The sequence below is a fragment of the Littorina saxatilis genome, linkage group LG1 (assembly GCF_037325665.1).
Source record: "Littorina saxatilis isolate snail1 linkage group LG1, US_GU_Lsax_2.0, whole genome shotgun sequence".
Lineage (NCBI taxonomy): Eukaryota > Metazoa > Mollusca > Gastropoda > Littorinimorpha > Littorinidae > Littorina > Littorina saxatilis.
In genome coordinates, this window is record NC_090245.1 from 84880282 (window position 1) to 84897114 (window position 16833).

General features: G+C 41.5%; 1 protein-coding gene across 2 annotated transcripts in view; it reads left to right on the top strand.

Annotated features, from left to right (window-relative positions):
- Positions 1-16833, top strand: part of LOC138982132 (semaphorin-1A-like) — a 100094-nt gene that overhangs the window by 81595 nt on the left and 1666 nt on the right. The window contains exons 12-18 of one of the 2 annotated variants that reach the window (XM_070355354.1): positions 239-321; positions 702-918; positions 1364-1432; positions 1736-1803; positions 7479-7577; positions 8330-8410; positions 9844-16833. The exon at positions 9844-16833 is cut by the window's right edge and continues 1666 nt beyond it. In XM_070355354.1, the coding sequence (XP_070211455.1) occupies positions 239-321; positions 702-918; positions 1364-1432; positions 1736-1803; positions 7479-7577; positions 8330-8410; positions 9844-10208 (982 nt within the window). In that variant the 3' untranslated portion in view covers positions 10209-16833. The remainder of the gene's footprint in view (positions 1-238; positions 322-701; positions 919-1363; positions 1433-1735; positions 1804-7478; positions 7578-8329; positions 8411-9843) is intronic. The other variant, XM_070355362.1, reaches the window with a different exon arrangement.

The window sequence follows — 16833 nt, forward strand, 5'->3', positions numbered from 1 at the left end:
AAACGCAGTGACAGCGAAACGTTGAAGCAAACACAGAGCGGAGTAAACACCGGCGCGCGCAGACACACACAGACACACACACACACAAACACACACACAAACACACACACACACAAACACACACACACAAACACACACACACACACACCGATAAGTTTGTTAGCTGTTCAACAGCCTTGTGTTTAAAAATGTCTTGTCCCAAGTTTAACCCCAAGATCTATCGCTTTGCTTGTTGCAGTGCCCAGTTCACCAAGATCGCCGTTGATTGGATGGTTCACGCCGCTGACGAAAAATACTATGACGTCATGTTTGTCGGCACAGGTAAAACCACACTTTTCTATTTGTTGCCAGACCCTGAGAGGTTTGTCACCTCTGCGTCACCCTTATTCTTCTTTTTTCACACACACACACCCCCCCCTTCCCTCCCACCCATACCCCTTCACCTTCACCCTTACTCATGACATGGTAAAAATCAGTTGATTAAACAGAAGAAATTTGGCGCTTTGTTTAACTAGGCTTACGTCATCGTCCGTCTCTCTCTCTCTCTCTCTCTCTCTCTCTTCCCTATTCCTCCCTCTCTCTTCCCTATTCCTCCCTCTCTCTTCCCTATTCCTCCTCAAGGCCTTCCTCCATCACCCTATTGCAAAAACTGTCAAAACGAAACAATTTTATCTAACGACGTAATTTATTTGTGCAACCAGACGACGGCAGAGTGATCAAAGCGGTGAACAAAGGGGGCTCCGCCAAGATTGAGACGGTGGTGATCGAAGACATCCGGGTCTTTAGCCCCCATGACCCCGTGACCGACGTCAAGGTCTTCCGCGACAAGGCCAAGAACATCGAGAAGCTCATTGTCGTCTCCAAGGACAACGTTGTCTCCATCCCCCTCCACCGCTGCCACGAGAAAAAGACGTGCAGGTAAGAACAGAATTCTTCGTCGTCTGGAATGTTCGGAAAGGAACTGAACTCACTGGGATTTGATCCCCTTGTATCTTTTACCTTGCATCCTGAATTACCTTGATACCAGAATAATTATTCAAATTTAAGCAAGATTTGCAGTGTGCTTTTGCCGATACCAAAATGCCTGCAGAATCAAGAGTTCGTCAACCATCATTTGAAAAGAAACTCACTAGATTTGTTTCCCTTGTAATTTTACCTTGTTTGTTACCAGAATGAAACGAAAATAAGCAAGGTTTGTAGTGTACTTCTTGACGATACCAAATGACATCATAATCGAAAAGGAATTGACTTTATTTTTGTGTGCCTTGTATATATTGACCTTGCCGGTGACAGCCTTAACAGTGAATGTGATTCTGTTATTCTGTAACTCAATGCTTCAGATGTGATGGTCGTTTATTTTCAGATCCTGTGTCGAACTCAGAGACCCTTACTGCGCTTGGCAAGGATCTAGTTGCGGCAATGCCGAGAGAGGGTAAGTCAGTAATTAAACATTTAATGGAACATAAAATGATCGAATGTGATTAAATCAAAAATGCGCTTAAAAATGACAATGACACCATTTTGGTCAATTTGGTTACTACAAATACTGCACTTTTGTCTTAAATCCAAGTCCGATTTTGGTTTTTTGTTTGTTTTTTATGTAATTCTTCTCAGGCAGTGTCGTCTCTGAACAACGCCATAAATAGTCCAAGACATGTGTCGTGGTGTGGGTAGTGTTGAAAGAAACTGCACGTTTTTTGCAACAATATACTGATGATTGCAACTTTTGTTCCAGAGTGCAAGATGTCGATAACGGATGGAGTATGACCCTTGACCCCAGTTGCCAAGATGTGACCATATATGGTAAGTCTTGACCTACTTCTGATTGGCTGCATAAATCACCTGCTTAAGACTGTGTGTGTGTGTGTTTGTGTGATTATAGGTCTAGTCCTTTTCGATCAATAAGTTGCTCTGTGAATTTATGTGTGAATATTGTGCTTTTGGTTGAACTGAAATGTTGTACAGAAAAAAAGTGTGTGCACGGATTGAAATGTTGTACAGAAAAAAAGTGTGTGCACGGACTGGCTTTAAGCCTTGATTTCGTTTTTCCCTTGCAATGGCTTCTTCTGTTGTATTTATGTTTCACACAATAAGTGTTGTGGAATGATGCACCACTGTAAGTAGAATGTTTCTTCTCTTGAGTTTCAATTTTCGTTGGCAGTTGATGTTTATGACTTTTGGTTTGTCCCTACCCTGTTTTGAATGCGCTGTGCCCGATTTTATCATGACTTTCCCACCGATTAAACGAACGAATAATAACATGTTAAAGATGTCGGTCGTAAAAAATACCTCACCAGTTTCAAGTTAATTCCTGTCTTTCTTTGGTCCGCTTGGTAGGCCTGTGAATTTTAATAAAGCGTACGATTATTCACCGAAGCACGTAAAAGGTTTGCGCAACGGCCGAACTGTGTGAATTTGATAAACAGCAGAGTTCAGAAGGTTCTCTTGCCTGTGTGGTTCTTGTTATTGTAGCTTTGTCAAAATATTTGCCGTTGCACATGTATATGGTGTGCATTATAGGCGTCTTTTCTGCTTTCTCCTTTCTCCGCTCAGGTGTTTGCGCCGTTTAATAGAGTAAACCGATTTTCCTTCTCTTAGTTTTTCGAGAGTTTCGAGTTTATTTGAGTGCGTGATTTCATGCTCTTGGTGCGTCTTCAGAGTTCCTGCACGTTTGTGTGCGTTGGTTTTCGAAAATGTGTTTTCTGTACCTCGGTTGAGTGTTTGATTTAGAGAAATATGTGGCACAGCCCCAATGCTGCACTTAAAAATCCGGCCAAGGACCAACTCAGAAATGAAAATGAATGAATGAATGAGAAGCGGATTTGATAAACCGTAAATACTTAGTGCAGCATTTTCAAGTGATAAACGCACGCGATGAAACCAATTACACAAATTCCGAAAAGGAAACCGAAGAACACTATCTTTGCCGCCATTTTACAAGATACAACTAATTGGATCCTGGTCGCAAGTAGAACAAAAAAGCGTATCGCCCTAAACGCAATATTTACAACACCATCAGAGAGTTGCTAATAGGGACGGGGATATCAAAGGCATGTTTGTAGAAAGAAACAGATTCCTCTGCCTTCCAGACCAAGGCGACCTTTCAGTGAAGAAGATGTGTCTTTCCGGTAGACACCTGTTTCGCCTTTCATCGCAAAGGAACGGTCGCCCTTTTGGGGTAGTGTCTTTCGGCCTTAACTTTTTCTTCTCCTTTTTCTTTTTTCTTCCATATCAACGAGCATTGGTCCTGCGGAGAAATACGCTCCCAGTGGGTTTTTTTCCTCGTTTTTGTTTTTGTTTTTACATAAATGAGTTGTTTGAGCCTCTGGCTTGAAACAAAAGGAACTGTTTAGCTTTCTTTTCCTCTTTTCTTCTGCCAGTGACTACCTCGACATGGAACCTTCGCGATGTCAGAGTTGTTGTCATTGCATAATCCCATTACTTCGTAGACAGCTAAAGTTCGTCAGAGCCCGCAGGACTTGTGAGAGCGTTGTTTCGTTTTACGCTCATTGCCCAGCCCTTTGTTGTAAAAAGTTACAAGGTAGCTGTTGGCAAACAACAGAAGCCGAAGGTGTCAGTTAAAGTTCAGGTTGTACGCGAGGTATTACTCGTGTTGTTTGGTTTTTAAAGGTCATCTTACCTCTTTGCCCTTATTCTTAGATTTTTGCAAAGCTTCTTTTGTTTCTGTTTCATTCTGGACTTGAAAAAGTCTCAAAATTATTCCATAGCTACACAGCTTGTCCACCGAGTAATGTTTGTTTGGGAAAGAAAATCCAAGACGTTTTACCTGTATCGAACCTAATGCAACTGTCTGATGCTGCCATATTTTCTCCGAAAACATGAATATATTGCGTGGGTGTTTGCCGGATGTAGCATAAAACCTCGTGTCTCAGGAAACTCTTTGAAAAGTTTTTGGTTCCCCACCCTAAAAATGTATCTTATTTCCTGGCTCACGTAGGCTTCATCCTGCAAAGAACATAAAGAAGATATTCTGGTTGCAGCTCCCTTCAAGACTTTGGTCATGTTTAGGGTCGCTATCAGCACTGAATGTCAGTTTTAGTGTTCAGGCGTATGAGCATTGGGAGCGTTTCAGGACCTCATGGAGTTTTGCTGAAGTTAAGGAAGCAAGAAGATAACGCAAGAACGGGGATGTAATAGCTGAGTGGTTTTAGTAATGTCTGTGCAATGTGCGTGCACAGTACATGCTTTAGTGTCGTTGGGAAGTTTCGTCGTGGTTGACTGGTCTTTGATTATGCAAGCAGTAATTTAATGAGTACGGGGTCTCTCTCTCTCTCTCTCTCTCTCTCTCTCTCTCTCTCTCTCTCTCTCTCTCTCTCTCTCTCTCTCTCTCTCTCTCTCTCTCTCTCTCCGTCTCTCTCTCTCTCTCTCTCTCTCTCTCTCTCTCTCTCCCCCCTATCACTCTTCCCTCTCCATACCTGCTTCTTGTCTCACCTTCTCACCTGAGTACACGCAGTAATATTTGGCCAATACACAACATATTCTTCAGGGGTCCAGTAGCGGAGCGTCATTATCAGAAAAAAATCAATTGATTTATGCATCGACTCCATCTCGGGAGAACTCGAACTCGAACTCGAAAACTTTTTTTTTTTTTTTTTTTTTTTTTTTGAGAGAGAGAGAGAGAGAGAGAGAGAGAGAGAGAGAGAGAGAGAGAGAGAGAGAGAGAGAGAGACAGAGACACAGAGAGAGAGAGAGAGAGACCGGGGTGTGTTTGCCCGTTCTGATGAAACATCCAGAACCGTGTTTGATCCACAACTCCTTTCGTAGGTGCTGAAAGGGCACGAGCCAACATATGATTTGATTTAGAAAATGGCTGAGGTTGGGGAGAGAGGGGGACAGTATTTGGATTATGTTAGGGAGTAGATCTGTGAAAACATGTCCACCTTGAAGTAATTGGATTTCTGGAGAAATTGACGGGGGTCTCTCAAGGGCCTCAGACCTTGTATTTACTGCGCAAATGTCCGTCTTTGATAGGGAAATTGGGCAGACTTGTGTAGTTTGGGCGCAATCTGATTAAGGAAATTGTGTATGGTGAATTGAAGAACATATGTTTTCCGAGTTGAGTGTGTCAAGAGTTACCACCATTTTTTCATCGCGTTTGCTTAAGATCGAAGAGCTCTGGAGATGTCATTAATGTACTCCTTTTCATTGTAAAATGGTCTTGTTTGCGTTGTATTTATTAAAATGAAAGACTTGGAAGACAAAGTAAGACTCTTTTCTCAGACAATTGACACCAGAACAAGTGAACAAGTTTGTAAATCAGCTTTATGAAAACTGTTGAAAATATCTTCCAAAGCATAGCAAATCCCATCAGCATAACGAGGAAGAAGAAAAAGAGGGGAACGGAGTTCGGGTCTGCCATTAGGTGCGTTTGGCTCTCGGGTTCAGACAGCAAATTGCGCGAACACGCCTGCTTATTGTCTTGTTTGAAAAGCTGTTTGGGGGATAAAAGGTATACCTGCCAAGTCTCATCTTAAACATTTTGTTTTTCCGCTCGTCGGGTTGCCAAGGCTAGGATGGAAAGGTAAACTTTCGTGCCTCTGCGAACCCTCCGAAGTACTGAAAGCAGATATGCGCATACCTGGACCTGTAGTTACTGATGAACGTTGTCCAACTAAGAGTTGTAATGCGCAGTAGCAGAGATGCGTGGCATTCCCAGCATTCCAAGCCCAACATGGCAGCGGTCCCATGACATCCAAGACGTTTCGTCATGGGTCTTTTGGGGTCTTTCCCAGCGGGGACTGCCGCCACGTTTATATTTTACTTTTGTAAATGTTGACACAGTCTTCCCCCTTCATTGTCAAAATGTCGTACAGACTCCACAATGGTCGTCTCTTGACCTACATGTTTGATCTCAACGATACATCTTCTCCGTTTCCCCTAATTCTTTTCCATTTCCCACCTGATCTGTCCCCCCAGTTTCATCCCAGCTGACATCCTTTTCCATCTCCGTCTTTGTTGACTTTATTCTCCCCGCTTTGTGTGATGTTTTGTGCAGGTGTTAGTACAGTAGGTAATAAATCAGCTGCGTTTCGGAAATCTAGGGTAATTGGGAAGGTGAGCGTATGGGATGTGGTCTATCTCCCTGTCCCCCCCCACACACACACACACACCTTGACACTCAATATGTTCAGATATACATAGGTGATTGGGAGGGGGGGGCAGTGAAAAAAGAATTACGAGCAATTTTCCGCTTGAGTTAATCGCCGCCGCTGAACTTGCCTCGAACTCTCTCCCAAACAAATGGAATACATTTTTTTCGTCAATCAAATTCGTAGCGGGGGTGCCTTTTTTGCACGCAGGCAGACTGACAGGGACGAGTGTGGCCTCTTCACTGTCGTTGCTGTTGTCAGAAAAAAATAATGTATATCCTCCACCCCAAGGCCTAATGCCTTTTTTCTTCTACCAGCAGCATAATATTTCCAGCTCGAGAGAAACGTACCTCTGAAAATACGACAAAGCAACATATCACGATGATATAGTGTGGTGATCATCTTTTCGAACATTTTGTTGGTTACTTTGGGATTCGGTAAGGTCACATACTATGCAGTATCCCTTCTGTCCACAATAGCTTTTCCCCTTCGCTTTTAGTAGACTTTCAGTGTAGACTTTGGGTGAGCACTGAAAGGGCAGACTAACGTATATATGTAGAAAGGGATGAAAGCGGATTGAAAGAATTTAGTACACGAGTTAGCTAGTGTGTATACTTTCACTTTACTCCTAGATCAACACTGGGCTGTCATGGTTGAAAAATGCGGGGGTCCCTCCAGTGTTTGATTTTCTGGGAGCGTGTTTGACTTTGAACGTCGGTTTGTCCCATCAGTTTGACAGACGCGTAGACAGACTGGCCTGCCGGCAGCTGGTACAGTGTGGCTAAGTTTGGATTCTCGTGTTTGGCACGAACCGCTGTTGCTGTAGCCAAAGAGTTAGTAGTTTTCCTTTTAACTTATGAAAAACCGACTGCAGTGTTGGGTCGGGACAATGTTGATGACACGTTCGTCTCATTTTTGAAACACGTCCTCTCTCGCCGAGTTAATAGCTATCCTTTTAATTAAGCAACAACTTGAGGTACACCTAGCCTATGGTACGGGCAACAAATCGACTCAGTAAAAAAAGAAAGTCATCTGCATTGGAAACATCTGCATTTTGCGTCCATTTGCGTGTTTAAGGAAAGCAGTTTACCTGAAACTTTAGAAGCCATTGCATTGTAGTACGATTTCCAAGTGTGAAAAATGTCCGCTGCCACCTGCTTTCAAATAGCTCCACAAGTGCATTGTTTGAGTTTATACTGTGTGCACAGCAGATGAGATTGTAGTAAATCTTTTTGTTGCACACACCTAATAATTTCTTCATTGTGTTACGTTGTATTTGATGTTGATGTGATTTTGTTGATTTGGTTGTTTTCTCCATGTTGTGGTTTTCTTTGGTTGACCCTTTCCTCCCCTGTTTGCCACCTACAGATGACAACAAAAAAGAACAGGAAGTGACAACACCCGCGCCTACGCCCGCGAAATGCGCATGCCCAACAGTTAAAGGAACAGTTGGCTCCCCTTCCATTGGTCAGTTTAGGAACTATATTTACAATAATCATATTAAAAGGTGGAAGTAGTATATCAGTATATCAGTCCTGCCACACTTGCTTTATAGGTTTGTGGTCCTGCTTAATGTTAACATGAGATGTGTGGTTTTAAATTAAACTCTTTTTTTCTTTACTTCTTCGAAGACTACATTAAGTTGCAAATACCGATAACGTGAACAGATCAGTTGAAGAGATAAAACTGCACTTAACCTCTGAGAAGCGATTAATTACAGTAAAACTGGCCTCTTAATAGCTATTTTTTTCATTTCTGTTGCATGGCATTGAACCCACTTCCACCTCTCAAACGGAAAGCAATCAGCACCAATCTGTCTGTTATTGACGCTAAGCATTTAGCAAGTGCACGCAAAAAGCAAAATATTTGCATGATTCCTTCCCTAAAGAGCACTTAAATGTGATTGAAACGTTTTCTCTTCTGATGTTGCTATCCACCCTTGAACGTTTTCGCACGATTATATGTCTTTTTTGTGTGAATGAGAGATTTAAAATTTGCTTGTTTATTAGGATTTGCTGCCGATCATTGCTTTGCATTGTACCTTCCTTGGAATGTTTGTATGTAAAAATATTTGCCAGTTTATAGTAGTCTTTTTCTTCGTATGAATTTTTTTGGATTTCTACTAAAACGATGAAGATTTTGTTCTCTTTTTTGCATTTTGGTGCATTAGTGTGCTTTTTGCTTGCTTTACCTAATAAGACGCCTGTTTTGACTGACAGTTGAGGAAGACATCGACGCCTTGTTGGTGATGGAGAGAGAGAATTCTGTGCACAAGAAAAATGGCGGCAGTCTGAGTGGGGGTAAGAAGATGGAAAGATGTTTAAAAAAAAATCTTTCCAAATAAATGTGTCGTATCATTACAAAACGAGACTTTTTGTTCTTGTTTTTAAACACAATATCATTTTCTCTGTTGTTTTGTTTATTTTGCTCATCCACCAACTTCCATGTCCACATTTTGTGAACAAACCTGTGTTCTCGATACAGAATAATGATGTTTAGTGTAATCACACTATGACAGTCTCCACTCACTCGGTCGGACACCCCCACCTTCAATCTCGTACCCCCCCACCCCTCCACCCCCACTCCCCCCCCCCTTCCTCCTTATTAACACCTCGTATTGCTTTTACTTTGCACTTGACTTTTTTTCTTTCGTATTGCACTGCGCATTTTTTTATATCTTGCATTTGCAAGACTATCTTAAATGATTCAGAACATATGAATCATTCTTTTTTGTATTTCTCCGGTTGATTTATCATTTCGACGGGAAAAAAGACGTATACTTATAGAAATGTTAATTTGTTTTTGCAAGAAAATGCTCCAGCAAATAGCGTTGATTTTAGAAGGAACGTAAAACAGCAAAGTCTGGAAAGTAATTGTCATTTCTGCTAATGTTGGTAATTTGTTTTTTTTCGTTATATTTATTTGTAACAAAACACAATACTGTTTTGTTCTTTTTGTATTCACTGTTACGCTAATGATTTCCGCTAACGTTGGTAACTTGTTTCATTTATCTGTATCAAAACACAGCACAGTTTTGTTCTTTCTTTTTGTCACTGCATGTGTCAGAGTATGTGTCACGTTTTTGCCCCTCTTACGTATTTTGTCTTGTTGCCCCAGACGTTTTAAAGCTAAGCACCGACGTGTTGTAGACGGAAATAAATAAAATGAATGTTGCTTTTGGCCTCCTGCCTGGAGCCAGGCCTCTGATTGACGGCAGCTAGGCCTGTCATAACACGGGCTGCTTTCCAAAGTCGTTTAGCATTCTTTGTGTAGAATGGTTGGGGGGGGGGGGGAGGGGGTAGTTTTCGCACCTTGGTTTACTATTTATTGCTTGTTTTGAGTAAACCGAAGTCATCTTAAATCGTCGGGGTTGCTTTGTGTTCAAAGAAAAATGTAGTCTCGATTTTTTTCCCCGCGCTTTTGTTTAGCTTTTTCTTTATTGGAGTTCAGATAAAGACGAAGCTATTGGGTGAGGAACTAGCCTCCGAAGACAAGATCATTGACACGCCATCCGCATTCTTTGCTATTTCTGAACAAACTGCTGATGTTCGTAGAAACATGAGTCAGTTAATATGATGAGAAATTGTGCTAGAATTTTAATGTTACTGTGTGATTTTCATTTGAACTCGTTTTGTAAGTATTTCTAGTGATGTTGCATTTAGAAACTTTGCTCAAAACTAACGTAAACTGGACAGCCCCATTATTTCTATCTTCTCTCTGTCCCTTCCTTTAGGTCCCAGAGCAGGCCAGAGCTCGGAAGAGACCCAGGACGCTACTACTGCTGCCTCGGCCTCCGTGGAAACATTAGCCATCGCTATCGTCGTCTCCATCGTTCTCTCCATGCTCATCGGATTCTTCATTGGCTACAAGGTGGCTGGTTGCCGTGGTAACAGAGACTCGGACGCCTCTTACCTGGAGAGAACCTGCTCGCTGCAGAGGTCGCGGAACCGCTTGTCGTCTGGAGAACACCCCTACTACAACCCGGACCACACCATCATGCCCAAGCAGATGAACTACGTGGTCAACGTCAAAGGAAAACTCAACACGGCCAGCGTGGAGACCAAGCCAGTCACCAAGTCCAACAAGGTCTACTTGTAGCCTGGGGGCCATCGGTTTTGGGGAAGAAAACAAAACAGCGCCTTAATAACACACATATACTCACACTGATTTAGAGGGGTAATAGAATGCAAGCGTGTTGGCTTGTTGCCTGTTTTTGTCTGTCAATATACTATGAGTGATGAAACAGGTTGGATCTGGTTTGCTAAACTTTGGGAGCATGTCGAGTGGAGTGCTTACCAAGCCAAAGACCTAGTCCAGAGGAAACCTATTCGTGAGTTCTACACCAAAAAGACTCGCGATACAAGTGTGCGATTTTTCCTCGTTTTCAACAGACTAAAAGAGGACTGCATTTTGCGCAGTGTTGGCAGCAGCCCCTTCTCAAAGGTGTGTGTGTTTTAGGGTATAAACGTTACAGCAACGAACCAAAAAGCTGTTCCTCGACCTCCTCTCCAGACGTGCCAGAAACTCTGAGCTTTACGATCGTTTTCTGTAGGAAGACACCTTCCCTTTCTCCTACAGGAAGCGTGCTCAGAACCAAAGCTTAATTCCTACCAAAATCCGATGCAGCACCGTGAACGTATTCGGAAGTATCACCAACAACTTGAAGTAGGAACCAGCAATCATTTCGGTAGATGAATTTTCTGAGCATAGTCTGTAAGGGGTCATGACTGGGCTGTTCCAAGTCCATTGTCTGTCTGATGGCGCGACATGATTCTGTAAGTTTCCATCACAGCGACAGAAAAAGATACCCCAGCCATTGTACAATAGTTGAAAAACTTGGCAGATCAGCTATCTGAAACATGTCGATGGCAGTCATGGTACCTGCAAAGAAACCGAGGAAAGCATTTGAAGATTTATAGTTGTTTCTCCAAGACTTTCGCACTAAGAACGTTAGTGCCGTGTTCTTATGAAGATAATTCTTTAATGAAGAGTAATAATTCCTTATTGTTATTCTTTTGTTTGTTTTTAAATTCGTTTACTTTTTAACGAATTTATTTTTAAGCGTTGAATGTTTTTCGTCAGTATTTTAAAAATAAATCAAATCTGTTTTATACGCGTTGTTTTACTCACAAAGAAGTGTGTATATCTGGTGTCTAGAAATACAAAACAGACAAATAACTGATGATGTCAACAATAAATGGTGCTGCTGACTTTTAGAAAGACACACTAGTAGGGGAATGGAAAGAAAGGGGACTACAGCGAATACACGAAGATGCTTCTGGTGAAGTGAGGTGACTGAACTAAAAAAAACGTGTGGTGCACATCGTCGTCTGAGGTGCACAAGGCTTGGACATTGAGTTGAGTTTAAGAAAGAAGCACACAGTGTCGGGCTCAGTTCTGGTCTTGGAAACCAGAAGGAACAGAAAGGTGTCGCTTTGGACAAATTACATTCAAGCCTTGAAATCACAAACTGTCAAAATGCAGACTGATGCAAATGGTGTGATGCTGTATGGCAATGTTAGCCGCGATGACAGCTGTATTGTATGGTCCAACAGGTTGTTGTCATATATTTTTGGCACTTCATCTTAGTGCTAAGAGTGCTTGTTTCTGCTGTATACATATAATCCAGCAATGACATTTGAGGCTTGCAGTGTGATAATATATAGCCAAAATATACTCAGCAACAACAGTTACTCCTGAAAGTCGCCAGGCTTCGAAGACATTCTAATGCACAAATTATAAAGCCAGTGAAGCATTTTCTCTGCCGGACAATGGTGTGATCCCGCGGCAGCATATCTTTTCACCACCAAGGAGGTACTGAACACAATTTTCGAACATTGATGAAAATGTCAAGTCCAAAGTGTATTGGGCCGACGTTAAGTAGGTAGGTGAAGTGGGTACTTTCAACAACGAAGCCTCAAAAGGGTAGAAACTGTTTGCAGTCCCAAGAACTGTACAGAGCGTGGTATAAAGAGATATATAGCAGTGTGATCACTTGCAGTAGTGTGCGAACAATTTTTTCGGATACTGTCCAGTTTCTGGTGCAGAAATGATACCCCTTCCCTCCCCCCTCTTTTCTCCCTGCCGTTTCCCTTACCCCGTGTGTTGAATTAAGACTTTTACCTATTCTTCTACATTCCAAAGGCAGTGGAGGTCTATGGTTGTGGATTCCCCCCTTTGTTTTCTTTCTGAGTGCCAGAGCTTTCGACGACAGTGAGAGAGATGCGTAGCAACGTTTACGATAAACTTGAGTGAAAGTACACAGAGAAGTGTACAACTGAACAATGTCCTTTGCTTCAGAAAGGCAAAAGAATGGGACAATTACACGTGCTGTATAGTACGGAAGGCTTTCTGCACAAAAAGAAAAACAACGTTGTAAAGAAAAAAATCATTGCTCATCTTTAATGCTCTCGTTGTTGGAGAGACACGGTGTTTCCAAAGAAACGTTACAAGGTACGGACACGAACAATGACAAATCATCCTGCTTTTTACTTACTGTGCCAGTACCGAAACTCGCCGTTGCGTTTCCAATACTTACATTTGTGACGGCGTCAAAGAAAATCACCAAAACCGATGATTTTTGTTCTCTTTGCCTTTTTGTTGTTTCGTGAAGAGTCAGATGAATTTTTGATAAATTTGGTCTTAAAGACACTTTCCCCACACTGACGTCATTCGTTGCTTATCGTCACTGCAGCAAGGAGGTACTGAAAGCAGAAAATCCCGCTTTTTGTCGTTTTCTTTGACGTCTTTGTCAAGGAGAGTTGATGCATCTGTTTCAAGGTTGTGAAAAAAACCACTATTGAAGTGTACGAAAATCTGTATTGAATTATTTGTAACACAAATTATCAGGATACTGATAGATTATCCGGCTTCCAAGGTGTAGTGTTGATCACTAGCTAACTCCATGTACTTGCAGAAGTTATGCTAAAGCACAATGTAACTGCATTTACCATAGCTTTATGTCGTGCTCGCGCCGAGATTTGTACAAGTATAAATATATATGGCATTGTTAATAGTGTATAAATGTTCCTATACCATTGTGAACAACTAAACAGAAAGATTGGGAGAGAATAGTGGTATGCATGAGAGAAAGGACGAGTGAACGAAAAAAACAATAGAGAGCATGTATGTGTTAGTGTGTAAATGCGAGTGTGCACACAACTGGCTGTGTCTCTGAGTGTACGTTCGATGGTAGATTCATATCTTACCTGAGAACTTGTGTGCGTGTTTTTGAAACTGGAAATTATGACAGTACCCACCAATATTTACGAACGTGAAAAATGTGTGTACGCGCGTGAATGCATAGTATAACTGAATTGACTATGTTCTACCAGATATGAAGGCAGGCTTCCCAATAGTCTGAAACGTGAGATGAAGTGAGGACAACAATGAACAGAATTTGGCAAAACATGGCTGGTAAACAAGACACGATGTTGTCCTGATTTGAGTTGGTAACAAAATGAACTTGGTACGATACGTGTCAGAATCATGGGCAGCGTTTTCTCTCAATTAACTCCAGAAAGTTCCCATCAAAACTTATCACCCGAACACAAGAAGAGTGCATCCTCATTTTGTGTGCGTGTGTCCATGCAAAGCGATCTCAGTAGCTGTTGTGGTCCCTCCGGACGCATTTAGACGTGTGTCCTTTTCTCGTCTGCATAGTTGTCTGCATTTTTTCTTTTATGTTTCATCTTTAATTCATGTGGTTCGTAGTTTTAACCCCCACAAGCGAAGCCATATTTGGTCAACATACTCAGCAACGCAAGGGTAGTGGAGGGGCGCTATGCACAAACCATATCGTGAAATGTAGGCCCCCAAAAGTATACCTTACCGAAAACTGAACTCTGTACCTTGAAATAAACGCTCAGATTTTGTTTTATCGCTGTCAAAAACGTATTAAGAAGCACAAAAAAAGGAAAGAAAATGCAACTTACGATATAGCGTTTTGAGTTAACTATTTTGTTCTTTTCCGTAACCTTTCTTTATTTGGTGTTTAACGTCGTTTTCAACCACGAAGGTTATATCGCGACGGGGAAAGGGGGGAGATGGGATAGAGCCACTTGTCAATTGTTTCTTGTTCACAATTTCCGTAACCTAACGAACACAAGTATAAATATGAATTTTTACAGATCCCACATTTTTGGTTACTGATTTATGGTATAATTTTAGACAGAACAATTTTAATAGGCATTCACTGTCAATTGTTAGTGTTAGCGTTTTTGTTTTGTTTTTTCCCAATGGATTTTTCTTTTAAGCAATGCATTTTTTGTATTACTCGCTGCTGAGGTGATCCCCGTTTATAGCATTGTAATGTTTGAACTGAAAGACCAGCGAGTGCAGAAAGAGAGAGAGAGAGAGAGAGAGAGAGAGAGAGAGAGAGAGAGAGAGAGAGAGAGAGAGAGAGAGAGAGAGAGAGAGAGAGAGAGAGAGAGAGAGAGAGAGAGAGTGAGAGAGAGAGAGCGAGACCGAGATGTGAGAACAAAATACGATCTGCATAACTTCAATGTTTGTCTTCAATGTGTTGTTGTTGATTCCATCGTTCATATCTTGTTTCCTATACTGCGAGGCCTACACAAACACATTTTGACTTCACGTCATTCATAGACCATTACTGTTTAGAAAGAGTTGATTGGGTAAAAAGCAACCATTATACCGAAAGGTACAGCTCAGTTTAAAATAATAACAACTGTTTTACAGTTTCAAAAAAAAGACCAAGGGCTTCTCAAGCACATATCCTGTTTCTATTATGTCATTGCAACCGAATAAAGTATACGGTAAAAAGAGGTTATGAGCTATATATATTTTTATGTCGATGAAATGTTTATACATAAGAATGGAAAATCACATTGGCAAAGAGCAAAGGAACCAGTTTCTAGAGGGGTGAGGAAGGGGGGGGGGGGTGGGGGGTAGGGGCTAATAGATAAAAGGTAAGGGCAAAGAAGCCACTGACTTCAAAGCAATTCTTTGCTCCGTGAAGCAAAAGCGATTTTTTAATTGCTGATGACACTCAAAACATGTTAGAGAGGATCCCTATTAACATGCTTCGCTATTACCATGGATAAATATTTCATACCAAATATTTAAAGACTCCATTCTATACGCATTGCTCTGAAAGCGAAAGTTGTCACTTAGCAGAACCATTTGCTTGTATTCCAAATGTTTTTCTTCCCTTTAATTATGTGCGTGTGTGTGTGTGTGTGCTGCTTGTTGATAGGGGCTATGGTATTTGGCAGTGTTCCTTCTATGTCCATAATGCCCCTGTTGACAGCTGTGTGCCCTATATTTACTCGTATCTATAAAATTAAAAAAATATATCTAAAAAAAACAGAAAGCAAAAAATATAGGCAAAGAAGGACCCCCGGCCCCCCCCCCCCCCCCCTAAAAAAAGAATGGCAAAGCAATTAAAAAAAAAACAGAGAAAGACAAAAGGATATATAAAAGGAATCAAAAAGAAAAGGAACGCAAAAAAAACACAAGAGAGGGCCATAGGAAAAAAATGAATCAGCAATAACAAATGTCACAGGAAGAAAAAAAATCTGAAACCAGGGAACTTTCGGCCTTGACCGCAAGCTTAAACAAAAAGTAATATTTTACATATAACCACCGGTTATGCGCCAAACAAAGGTTATTTACAATTAGGATTTAAAAACACCGTCGCTCTAAACATGTGCAACAAAAAATTTATTAAACATCGTAACCTTTCTTCTATGTAATTGCATCAGATGGCTCCGTTCAGAAGACCATAAACCACAGTAGCTAATCAGCTGGGTCTTAACGTAACTCGGCCATAAAACCCGGACAGGCACAAACAATTGAGACCGCAAAATGACGATCATCTTCATTACAGGTAGGCTCGTAAAGCGTGCTTTGATGGCCATTTGTCTGTACAGTTACGACCCTTCTTGCTCGATCCCCGCGGCCATTTTGTATACATTGGCGGTGCTTAGGTGATTCCTCGAATCACGAAGAGCCAGTCTGGGAGGTTTGCTGCACGGTTTTAATGGTCGTTTTCGCGCACCGTTGCTTCTCAATATGTTTCGGCCGTTGGAATGGCGTCTGTAATCCAGCTCAGCCTCGCTTTTCGCTAATTTTGGCGTAGTTCCATACATCTTTAAGAGTACATGGGGATTGCAGGATTATATGATCAGATAGTAATTAACTGACGTGCGGTTGTTTTTTTAGATCATGTTTTGGGTTTCGTAATACTGAGGATAAAAATGTTTTGTAAATCTGTGTAAGTTTGCCAGCAATACAAGATCTATCTATCTCTCTACACCCTCCCACCCTTCCCCCGTTTCTTTCTCTTCCTCTTTCACAAGGTAAGATTCTGACCCTGTTACAGTCTCAAGAAAGAGACTGAAGGGTTTATAGGGCTCTTGCATTCTTTCCCTTTCCTTTCTTCAACTCTTAGCAACAGTGGTCGTCGTTACCTGCTTTCTTTGTCGTGCAAAATCTTCTTTGAATCGTCAGTAGCTTAGCGGTAGAACTCGCGTAAGGGAAAAAAATGCGATGAATGCAAATGAAGATTATCACTTAAGAAGGTCGTATCTGAAGACAAGTCGAAACATTCGCGCATGGTCGTTGGACATACCGAAATAACTTGTCCGGTTGATTGGGACAAAAAAAAGGCCCCTGAAGCCCGTTTCCTCTACATAAAACAGGAAGAAAGAAGAGTGTAGGATTCCCTGGTATTTTCCGTCTAAACTTTCATTAGAGCAATTCA